The 12,705-nt window shown below is 37.0% G+C and overlaps 1 protein-coding gene across 1 annotated transcript in view; it reads left to right on the top strand.

The window, feature by feature from the left end:
* LOC120780238 (protein single-minded) overlaps positions 1–12,705 on the top strand; it is a gene marked incomplete at its 5' end in the record, with an annotated part of 87,746 nt that overhangs the window by 17,430 nt on the left and 57,611 nt on the right. The window contains 1 exon segment of the mRNA XM_040112495.1: positions 5,693–5,754. Coding sequence (XP_039968429.1) covers positions 5,693–5,754 — 62 coding nt within the window.

The following is a 12,705-nucleotide window of genomic DNA, read 5'->3' on the forward strand; positions in this document are numbered from 1 at the left end:
ACAATCGGAAGCAAGTACTTGTATGTAAAACTTTTGTAATTAATGAGATATTTCTAAGAAATTTGGAGAGTCCTTTTAACTAAAGCAGCGATATCAGCTCCGAAGAAATTATTCTGATCGGTTAACTATAACATGTAGCTGCCATACAAACTGATTCATCAAAATCAAGTTCCTGCCGGGAATATTTTGTGTTTTGGAAGTGTATTATAGAAGTCGACGTTTTTTCGCGTTTTCTTAAAGGTCGTCATGATTATCTTTAATTATCGAGCTTCCCTTTCAATTTATGACAACTACAGGGTTCTGGTAGTTTTAGGTTTATTCTGTAAATCTAACTAGCGACCGTTCGGATCTCCATTCTACCGGGCGACTACAAAAACTTGACCACGACTGCCATTAGAACTTTATATTGCTTTAATTCTCTGTCGAAAAGTTTCAACAGCCTACTGTGGTAATATGAAACCAACTTATATATAGTCATATCAAGCTAAAAGCAACTGAAAAGCAAAGAAATCGAAATGAAGTAAATAAATAGCGAATATTGTGGAACTAAAAACAATTCTTATTGAAGTCAATAACAAACATTTGGCACAGCAACAAAATTAAAAGAAATCAGCACACTACACATGCTTGTTGCAAGTAAGGTGCGTTGTACCCCAACTCCATTGATAAAGGGTAAGTGTCGGGGCGTGCAGTGAAGCAGCAATGTCAGTAACATTTACTAATATTTGCCAAAGCGCTGTTGCAAATGCGAGCGTGTGCATGTTAGTGTGTGTATATTGCACTGAAGCAACTCATTGCCGATAAGTGGAGGGCTCAGTTTAGACTTCACTACAATGTTTTTGTTGTTTATTCGCTGTAAACTGAAGCACAAGGAAGCGCAAATATTGCTGCACAGCTGGGAAAACTTTCTGTGGCTGTGAAAATTTCTATTTGCCAGCGAGTAGCACTGCCAGCTAGGCGTATGCCTTACAACAAACAGATGGCTGGCAAGAAATTAGACAAATACGGCACGAAAGCGCGCTAAGTTGCTCTGATTTGTATTTATTTATTTCGTATTTGCTGCCAATACGTATGTTCATGCTGCGACTATTTGCTGCCAACAATTGCTGTGCGCTTGTTTTGTGATTCGTGTGCTCGTATGTTGTTGTATTATGTGGCAATTAGTGCGGCAGTGAAAAACTGAAAAATTGTTGTCTTAAAGGATTAGTTAGCTGCTTAGCTAAACAGCGGAAGCAATCATTTTTCGTTTAACGTTTTTGCTTTAAATATTTATTTACTTTCAGAATATTTCTGGTGCGCACCACAACTAAGGCGCGCTGATCACTTGCAAATGTATTTTTGCGGTAAAAAATGTAAGGGAAACTAGTTGCAAACTACCTTCCTTATGGTAGAGTTATACTTATATATTATCTTTTAAGCAGGTGAGAATACTTTTTTATTACAAAATTAAAGTAAATTAATAACAAAGGTTTGAGCATAGACTAAGGCTTAAGTTAAAGTTGTAATGGTTTTTTATCTCTGAAAAATTACTCAAAAATAAAGAACAAGTTGAATTCGGTTACATCGAAACTATAAAGCCCTTCACAGTTGCATTTTTATAGCATAAAAGGTTATAAAAGTACCTTTACCTTGATTTTGAACGGTCAGTTTGTATGGCAGCTATATGGTGTAGTGGTCCGATCTGAGTACTTTCTTCGGATATTATAGATATGCTCTGGTTAATGGTCTATACCAAATTTCATGAAGATACGTTAGTCAAATAAAAAGTTGTCTATGTAAGGACTCAATTTTAATCGGTCAGTTTGTATGGCAGCTATATGCTATAGTAGTCTGATCTAAACAATTTCTTCGGAGATTACTTCATTTCTCTAAACAATAATTTGTGCAAAACTTCGTGAAGAAATCATGTCTGACAAAAAAGTTTTCCATACAAGCACTTGATTCCGATCGTTCAGTTTGTATGGCAGCTTTATGCTAAAGTGATTCCATATCAACGGTTCCAACAAATAAGTGGCTTCTTGTTGAAAAAAGGACGCGTGTAAAATTTAAGCTCGATATCTGAGAAACTGCAGAAGTAGTTCTCATCCTTACAAACGGAAGAGCAGATAGGCTTGAAAATCAAATCATCTACATCCTTATCATGTACTACACACATATAAATTAAATTTTTACGTGTTCTTCGATAACTATCAGATAGACCGTTATAACTGTATAATCAAAAAATGTATATAGATTCAGAAAGTTCATAATTTCGGTAAATGAAGTCGAATCCCGGTACCATTTAAAATAGTACATTTTCACTGAAGCCATGTAGTTCAAAACGGGGACGAGAGATGGATGTGATGATGAAAGTATTTTTTTATTGTACTAAGAACACATACTGCTGCTATACCAAATTTTGTTCAAATCGGTAGAACAATTTTGGAGATATAGAATTTGGGAAAAAATTATCGTAAACAGCAAAAAAAAAAATAATTATAAAAAAAAAATTAAAAATAAAAATATTAAAAAAAAATATAATAATTAATACATTTCAACAACTAACATGTTTATGAAATTAAGAAAATTAAGAAAATTTCTAAATAAAATTTTATCCGAGTCGAGTATGTTCTTTTGCCACTCGCTTATATTGTGAGCGCAATTACTCAAACGACCACGACTTTTCCAACTGAACAACTGTTATTTGACAACTTGATATTATAATAGATTTCAATTTTCAAACTTCAATTAGAAAATCACTAGCCTCGAACTACTTCAAAATAAACCAAAAAAATATTACAACAGGAAACAAAATAACGTCACGTTAAATGCAAAACAACGTATCATAAAAAAATCAAAATTGAATTTTTATTGCTTACGATTCACTAAATTTTCACTTTCTGCTGTCAGATATACCTAATATACATATAACAAATATATAACCATTTTATAACCAAAACTCAAATTTTGTTTCAATATGAGCGGTTTCTATTATAACGTTTCCTTCGCCGGTAAGCTTATGAAAAGTGATTATTAAGTTTAAGTGGCGATGTGTAACTTTATAATCAAAAAATTAAAGATTTATAGAAGAGAAGCCATAAATACCTTCCATCAAAATTTTTGATAGCTACAATTCTGCCTTGCTTTTGGACTAATTCATTTTCAAACTTTCGACTTTTGAAGTAGTATTTTTGCAACTAGTTCCATTTTCATCAAACGTTTCCAAACGTTGGCCAGTATTCTCTTAGTTCTTCACCGTAAAATATTTAAACATCAAAAGTGAGTGCCCTTTGCCTGCTTCTGCTGGCTTTCTGCTGCACATAAACCAACATTTGGCTGTTTGTGTATGTTTGTGTGTTTGTGCAGCAGCTGCTTATCATCAATTCGCGATATTCAATATGCTGACGCTAACAAATGTGTAAAGTATTAAACACTCTTCGCTTAAACGTATTTATCAAATTTTCACACTTCTGTTCAGGAAGTAAAAAACCCTTTCCACTTGCTGTTTGTTCACGCGTGATTTTGCGACTTTAATGATTGTTTTAGTCAAGTTCACGTTAGACTGTATTTAAGAAGCTTTTTCTAAAGTTTGCGTTTGAAAAGAGAAGCTTCTTGAATACAATGTATTTAGTGCTTTGCCTATATAGCAGTCGTGGTAGTCGTGCAGTAAGGCGATCGATTCCGGGTTCTTGAAATAAGTGCAAAGTTCTTGGTACAGAACCACGCAGCGGACGTCGGCTTTAAACTGGAATAAAACCTGGTCTTGATGGCATCAAAATCTGTATTTTACTCAACCAAGCTATGGACTTTTCTGCTTCTTTCTTAAACATTTTTTTATTACAAGTATGGCTGGTTAAAGATAATACTCAGAAATCAACATATTTCAGTCCGAGCCCTATAATATATGATTAATTTTTCGTTTTTAATATCTATGAACTTATTAACCTAAAATAGGTAACTATCTATCTAAACACTTAAGCACGACTGCAGCGAATTTTTTATATATTTATAATTGTCAAAAGAACCGAGTTTTTCAAATCTAAGAAGAAAACGCATCAGCCAACATCTTAAAATTTTCCCGTAGACTGCCTGCTTGTTTGAGGCTTGAATATCATATTCCCTAAAACAATCAGCATTTGCTTAAACCGACTCAAGTCATACGCCATATTCATGCAAGGAGTTAATTTAAACCACACAGGCTTTGAGTTAGCTTAAAGGAAGCGAATACCTACCCCACAAAGCATTATTATTATTTCGTCACTAAAACGAATTTTATAGGCAGTTAGAATAAAAAACCTTCACGTTTGCTAATAGAGCTTAATAACAATGCGTCAAAATGTGGGCAACGGTACACAAATTTTACTATAAAAATATTTAATCATGTGAAAGAAAAAAGATTTAATCGTTCCATTTAGAAGATATATGTGGTAAGAAGATTAACACAAAGTTGAGGAAGAGAAATTATGATCATTGATATCTAATTTTTATGCTTCATCTAGTCTCTTAAAAAAACAGTTCCAAATAAAATAATATTGCAAAATCTAGTTTCTTGCACTGCTATATATTTAAGACGTGTCCTAGATAATGTTGGACGGAGGCATAGCAGATATTCCAGCGTCTCTCTCATATCTACTTCTCTACACTTTCTGAATGTATCGTCGAAGGTTGTGATCTGTCATTAGGTCAACAACCCTCCTACCAGCCTTTCGATACCGCGTGAGTAAAAAATATGCGAGTTTTTCTTAGGGGCTCTTGCACATGATCTTGAAGATCCTTCCTGTCCTTTAGGCATTCCAACTCGCACTGAACCATCAGTCATTCCTTTCGAAAATTGCATTATGCTTAGTTTCAGTGACTTTCGTATTTACTGCACCTGTTCAGTAGGCAGACGAATAGAACATTTGGCAAACAGCAATTTCGTTTTTCGGTATACCAATGTGGCCTGGAACTCAGTGTATATGCAGCCGTTACATCTACTGTCTCCCTGCTTCTAAAGACATTCTCTGGCGTAATGCGATGTGGGATAAAGATATGTCATTTGGAAAGAGTCTGAAGAAGACATTGGACATAGTAAATAAGCTAAACCAATATTTTAACACCTTTTTTGATAATGCAGTAATCAAACTTATTGTGAAGTAGACCAATATATTAACCCACAAAGAGTCTAGAAGTGAACTCGATTGCTCAAATGAAGATATTCGTCGATTTCTTGGAGTGTTGTTGTGTTTAGGCGTAGACCAGCAGCCGAGACTTAGAATGACTTAGTGCCAAGCGCTAAAATTAACTGTAATAGCAGAGTCGATGTCGCGAAATAAATTTGAGAAAATAAGAACTAGATCCACTCTTCTGACAAATCGAAGCAACCATACTATATAAAAGTGATACTAATTATGACAAATTATAAAAAAATCGTCACCTATTAAGGTTGATCAAAAAAAAATTTAACTATCAACCTCAAAAGCAGTACCAAAGCATTAAGCAGGTCATAGCACACAAAACACAAAGGCAAACCAACAAAAAAAAACCTTAGCACAAGTATATTGGGGCCAAGGGGGATTACTTTAAGAAGAGGACATAGATTTTGAAAAATAAATTAAGATTTACAGAATTATGAACAAAGTCTTATTATTTTTTGATTATAGTAGTATGTTTTTTTAATTTTCTTATTGGTTTTCTTTGTTAATTTTTGTTTTGTTTTCAATTTTCATTTCAGTTTTTAAACGGCATGACATTTCAATACATCATGCACCAACACCAAATATAGGCTTTTCAAAGGTAAGTTAACTAAAATCATAATATATACACCGTGTTTTCCAAAGTAAACAGGACTTAAAAAAAAAAACAGAACAATTGTTTTTTTCGGCAAAATCAATTTATTTTATTCACAATAGTCTTCTTCTGCTTCGATATAGCTTTTTGCACGGTCCATGTCCAATGAGTGTTTTAGCTTGTTGGCCGGTATGGCCACCAGTATGCCGGTGCAAGCCTTTTGAATGGCCTCTACGTCTGCATAACGCTCTCTTTTCATAGGCAAATGCATTTTTCCCAAAAAGTAGAAGTCGCACGGTGCCATATCTGGTGAATACGGGGAGTGGTTAATGGCTAAAATGTGATTTTTGGTCAAATAATCGGTCACAAGCGTCGATCGATCAGACGGCGGATTATCGTGCAACAAACGCCAACTTTCATCTTCGCGAATACGGTGCACCAAACGCTTCCAAACTCCAAGGTAGAATACCGCATTAACCTTTTGGTCGGCTGGAACAAATTCTTTGTGGGCAATACTCTTGGAGTCATAAAAACAAATCAGCATTGCCTTCACTTTTGACTTCTCCATGCGCGATTTTTTGTGTTCCGGCTCGTCTGGTGCCTTCCATTCAGCACTCTGGCGTTTCGTTTCTGGATCATATTGAAAACACCACGTTTAGTCACCAGCCACAGTATTGCAAAGGAAATTTTTGTCCTTTTTGACCTCTTTAATTATGTCCTTCGAATGTTGGATTCTGAGCAATTTTTGGTCGTCAGTCAATTTGTGCGGAACAAACCGTGCACATACCTTTCGTAAGCCCAAATGTTCGATCAAATTGCGATAAATCGATGTATTGGAGATGTTCAATTCCTTTTCCATGAATTTCAATGATGATTTCGGCTGATTTTTGATGAATTCACGCACAGTTTCGTTGGTATTTCCGCTGATGACGGATTTTGATTGGCCCACATGTTGATCGTCATTTATGTCCTCACGACCACTTTGAAAACGTTAAAACCAATCATGCCCTCCGCTACGGGATAGGCAATCATCGCCATAAACTGGTTTCATCAATTGAAACGTTTCGGTAAAAGTTTTACTAATTTTAAAACAAAATTTAATGTTGTCTCTTTATTCGAAGCTCATTTTCGCACCGATAACACAAACATACTGACACTTAAAACGCAATAACTTCACTTCCAATAGATGAAATGTCATGAAATTCGCACAGGACAATCGATGAAGATAGCAGAGGCGCTAGATTCAAAAATCTTGTTTACTTTGAAACGCACCTTGTATATATGTAATTAAAAATGTGTGTATTGGCGCAGCAGTCTTGTTTTAGTAACATAACTCCATAACACCCTTAGAATTACATTAAATGGAAATAATTTTCAAAACAAATTACTGAAGTTCCATCGCCCTCGAATTATGTATTTAGTTTTTTTTAATTTATATAAGCGAAAAGCTAGCGTGACATACATTTAGCAATAAAAGTAATGGCAAAGAAACTTCGAATCAATTCAGCATTCACCGTATTCTGGTCAAGCCGTTTTTCTCAATTCTCATACCACTAAGAAAGTAGTGAAGAAAGTTAGCGATAATGACATTGTAATGGCAAGACTGATGTCTATTTTTTAAAGCAAATGAACAATTTTAGAAAAAAAAATTTATCTAATAATTTAAAGAACGCCTCAATCAGTGTACCACTTCCAATATCAATTATAATGACGAATAAAATTGATTTTTTTCAAAAAAAAATTTATTTTTATTTTATGCGGCGTAAGTCTTGACCATAAGCATACATAATGCTCCCCATATAAGTACGCCAGAAGTAAGAAACACACAGAGCATCTACAAGTGGAACAGACATCTCTGGTTCAATGAGGTAATGACTAAACTCAAAGAGAAGATACGTCTTCAGCATACATGGTAAGTCAGTAGAAATGCTAATGACAAAATACTTCTCAATCGTGCCACAAAGAAGCTGAAACATGTACTCTGGGAAAGTCCCTATAGGCGTTTCTGGTTGCTGCCAAATCAGAAGATCTAGTAAACAATCATTGGAATGTGACTGGACAAAGGCATAAGGCGCCAATTTGAAACAGTAAAGATTAGTCCAGCACCAATGCAGATAAAACCGCGGTGTTTGCTGCACACCTTCAAAACACGTTTGCTCCTATCGAGTTTAGTGATTGATCTAGCAACACAACAGTTAGCAATTTTTGGATGTTGCTTGTCAAATGGAATTTCCGTTTGCTGAAATAGATGCTGTAGAAGTGGAGGAGGAGATGATTGGCAAACAAAAAGTCACCAGTTACTGAAAGAATTAATGCATTAATACCGAAAGCGCTACCTTAAAACGTAATTAGCATGATTGTCAAGCTTTTTATCGAAATTCGCAAACTTTGTCATTTCTCGTCGCAAATGTGCTGAGGTTATTTTAATTTTTAAACCCGCAAAACCTGCACATCTGGTTAATTCTTATCGACCAAATAGTCTACTGGTAATTACATATCTCGAAAGTATTTGAAGGAATATCTTTACCCAGCCTTTGGCGATGTTGGAAGACAAAAATCTTATTCCAAATCATCAGTTTGGCTTCAGAGAATTTCATGACACAATTAAACAATGTTCTAGGGTGGAATACTTTATAACTGATGCTATGGAAAATAATAAATATTGCTCCGCTGTGTTCCTTGATGTCCGCCAAGCATTCGACAAAGTCTCGCATCTAGGCCTGTTATTCAAATTATTTTCTGCTAAAGTCTTACTTGCACAATTGTACGTTCTATATTAGATGCCGTGATGCTGAGTCGGATTTGAGACTTGTTCGTGCTGGTGTGCCCCAAGGCAGTGTATTCGCCACTGTGCTCTGCATTCTTTATACAGCAGATCTTCCTGTAATCAACGCTGACTCCACAATGACGATAACCTATGCGGATGATAGGGCTGCTAGCATCAAGTGGCAACCTTAACACTGCATCTGGAAAACTGCAGTTGCAATTGAATGCTCTATAACAGTAGCTCAACAAATGGAACATTGATATCAACACCGAAAAGTCCGCACAAGTAGTATATACCCTCAAATACAAAGATTGCGGCTTTATATGGCCAGTTGTTACCAACGAACATATGCGAAAAATATTTGGGGATTACAATTGGTTAGAGACGCCTTTGAAAAGATCATGTAAAAAAAAAAAAAAAAAACTCAGCTAAGATTAAAGTTGACGCAGCTATACTGGCTTCTTAGACCAAGTTCCCGCCTCAGTCTAAAAAATAAGTTGCTCATTTATAAGGTAACACGTTGGCCCATCTGGACGTATGGCATTGAAATCTGGGGCAGTGTAGCGAATTAATATTATTTCGAAATAAAGTTCTGGCCTTAATAGTGGGCGCTCCTTTCTATGTCTTCCATCGGAATCTGAAGATGTTCACTGTAAAGAAAATAATCGAAGAATTTAGAACATCCCACCCGCACTCAATGAAATCCGACAACTAAGCTCCCACTCCAAGCGTTGCGTATAATAATTACTTGTGCTCACCATAATAGTGCGCATTTATGCAACGAGTCAGCCGCCCAGCTGTCCGATTGCATTCCACTTGGTCGAATATTTCACTTACAACATCAGCACATATTTATATATATATATGTGTGTGTGTATGTTGATGCTTTTGATTTAATAAGACACCCACTATTAATAACAACAAAAACTATAAACAATTTCAATAACAACTTTTACACTGTGTTCTTCCACTTCTTCTTTTTATTTTGTTCTTTTGTTATGCTTCAGTGTTACAAGTACACTTCCTCACCTTTAATTTCCGCTGGCAGCACCAGCTCACTTCCTTAGCTGGCATTACACCTGCATTTACCCACACTGCATGCAATTTGTTGTTGTTGTTTTTGTTATTGGTGTTATTCTTATTCCTCTACCATTCAACGGCTGTCCATCAACAGTCACTGTCTGCCTTTTCTCACCCTCGCTTTCGCACTATTTCCCAGCATGTGTGTGTATGTGTGTGTGTATTCATAGAATTATTTCCCATTGCCTGCGCTTACCTTGGTACAGCATATTGAATGGCTAGACGGCTTCGCGCGGTACACAATCCGCCTCTAAGAATCCATTAAAGTACGTAAATCGTTTGCGAAATTATATGAATTTTCTAATCAGTAATTTTCATTTCGCGCAAATGTTGCATTGCATTGTTGTATGAGCTCTTTGATTTCCAGCTTACATACACATATCGATATCGCCGGTGGAGGAGTGAGAATGCTTGGTGAGAGAAGGGCAGTGTGGGGTACTAGTATAGGAGCGTTTTGAATTTGCAGTGGAACACAAGCTATTTAGTGGAGCTCCATAGCTCCTGCGGCCAGTAAAATCGAATAATTTCAAAGACATTATGTGAGATATAATTTTGTGGATTAGGGACCTGTTTGTCTGAATAAATTATAAATTTTAACAGAACTGATGAAAAATCTGCAGTTTAAGGACCTTCTTTATTTTTTGTTAGGACGCGGTCGGGTACAAATTATAGACTGGGCTTTGTCAGAAAGAATTCTTTCAGCTTCGGAATTATAAATTGAAACTGTTGGTGTTGTTGTTGTCTATTGTTGACCGACATACCAATATACCGATATACCCCTTACAACTATATTTCTTGCAGCATAAAGCAGATAAAAAGCTCTTTAAGGTAATTATAATCGGTCAGTTTGTATGACAGCTACACGCTAATGGGCTCAGATTTGACCAACAGATTGTAGTCTGGTCTTGGCAAATAATACATCCTGAAAATATCTCGTCAAATAAACAAATTTTTCATACAAGGATTTGATTCCGATAATTCAGTTTACCATACCTCTATGCACGAAAGTCCTCGAGGGGCCAGTCCGCATGAGCAGATTGGAGCAAACTCCAAAGGCTCGTGCTCCTCGTGGTACTAGAATGAAATCTCCGATCAGACCTCGCAGTCGAAACTACTACCTGTTGAGCTTCCATACTGCTCTGGATTAGGGATGAGGGATTGGACCCCATACGCACACACCATTCACACAAGAACCTAACCCTTATTCGCAATTAAACGCAATTGCCGCCTGAACAATTCACGCGTAAGCGATCCTAACTGTTCGTCATCGAGTGGAGGTCACACCTCTTAACTTGAACACAAAAGCACGCTGTAGGACAATCAGGTCAAGAGTGAGTACACCTAACAAAACCTGCATAGCATCTCTAAAGACGGTGCGACCGTACTGAGAGAAGTTTTTGGCACTTTAAGGCTGTCGTGGCTGCTTCCCACCATACAGCGGTTCCATTAGTGGGCACAAACAGGCCACGATATATGATGCGAACAACACGACAATCTGCTCATAAGCAGCATTGCCACCGCTTTTTCCATCGATAAGCCCACCCCCACACATAAGCCTCAAATATTTAAAATTCAGAGCGCGAGCGACATTCGACCAGAAGAAGAAGATCATCCACATACGCACAACACTTACAGAGTGGCTCGAGGTGTCCCAGCAGAGAGTCCATAATAAGGTCCCAAATATATGGACCACAGATGGAACCCTGCGTGCAGCCACAAACTACTTCAATTTCCACACTCCCATTCATTCCGACTAGAGAGGCTTTTCTGTCCGAAAAATAAATCCGCCATAGAGTGATTTCCGGACAGCCATCGCTCCTGATCTTATCAGGGTACTTCAGAAGAGGAACAACCGTAGCACATTTCCACTTGCGTGGAAAGTATCCCTCCCAAACAAACTTGTTGTAAATGGCCTCCAGGTATTCCGGAACGAACTTCCACAAGCTTTCTCTACGTTCAAACCATCAAAACCTGGAGACCGTTTAGACCAAACCTGGCCAAACGCGTCCCCAAACTTCCCATCATCTAATTGATGAGCAGGGACCTCTTGTGTTTTTCGTATGATTAATGTAAATTGTTCTGTGGAACCACTCTTTCTCTTAACAACAAAAGTTTGTTCTTGTAAATCCTTAAAGCCGGAAATCATGGGAGAAGTGATGGATGCTCTTTATGATTTGTTAAGCCACTATGCATTCATGAATATGAAAAGATTACTTTTTCGATTTGATGAAGCTACCTCTTGTATAAGATTTTTCATCGTTAAAATCATTCTCTTTAGATTTCAGTACAAAAACCAGTCTCATAGGTTCAGATCCGAGGAGTAGCATGCATGTGGCAAGCGTTCGAATTCAAATTCAGGCGATTTTGCCAACGCTTTCATTAATTTGGTGGTGAATGATTATAAGCTCCGAGGCACCATTACGCCGAGAAGTTCTGTCACGATATCCATGTACGATATGTCCATAATGTGCCCTCAAGATGTCTTCAATCACGAATCACAGTAGTTTCATCAACAAAAGCTTCTTCTGGACGTCCATTGCGTTCCTGGTTTTTGGTGAATATGTGACCTGTATGGTTCCTTAATTACTATATGCATTTCAAATTAATATATGATTTCTTTACCGAATTATTACGTAAATTTCATATTTGAGAGCCCCTGTCTACCAACAGTGCCATAAACCGCATAGCTGCTGCATCCAGCGCGGCAACGCCACAATTTACGTCTTTGAAATCCAGCACAAAACAGGCAATTACATGTGTCTAAGCTAGCAACACTGCACCGTTGTGTGCTACATACAAAATATCACTCTGCGTTACATAAGGGCAACTGCAGGGCCGCCTAGCCTATTTTAGATCGGAGTTTATTGCGTTCGCGCAGCGTTTTGTTGGCATAGACGCGTGCAAAATTCAAGCTGCGTGCAACATATTGCACATCTGTTGCCACAACTTCCGATTTACATATACACACAAATATAGGTATATACACAGCTATATAAATATATGATTAAATGTGTGTGTGTCTATTTTATTTTTAAATTGCAGCAAATTGCGGACTTGTTTGTAGCCGGTAAAAGTGTGGCATTTAATAGTTTTTGGTTTCCTTTTTATTT

This window comes from Bactrocera tryoni, unplaced genomic scaffold (genome assembly GCF_016617805.1).
Source record: "Bactrocera tryoni isolate S06 unplaced genomic scaffold, CSIRO_BtryS06_freeze2 scaffold_243, whole genome shotgun sequence".
In the NCBI taxonomy this organism is placed as follows: domain Eukaryota; kingdom Metazoa; phylum Arthropoda; class Insecta; order Diptera; family Tephritidae; genus Bactrocera; species Bactrocera tryoni.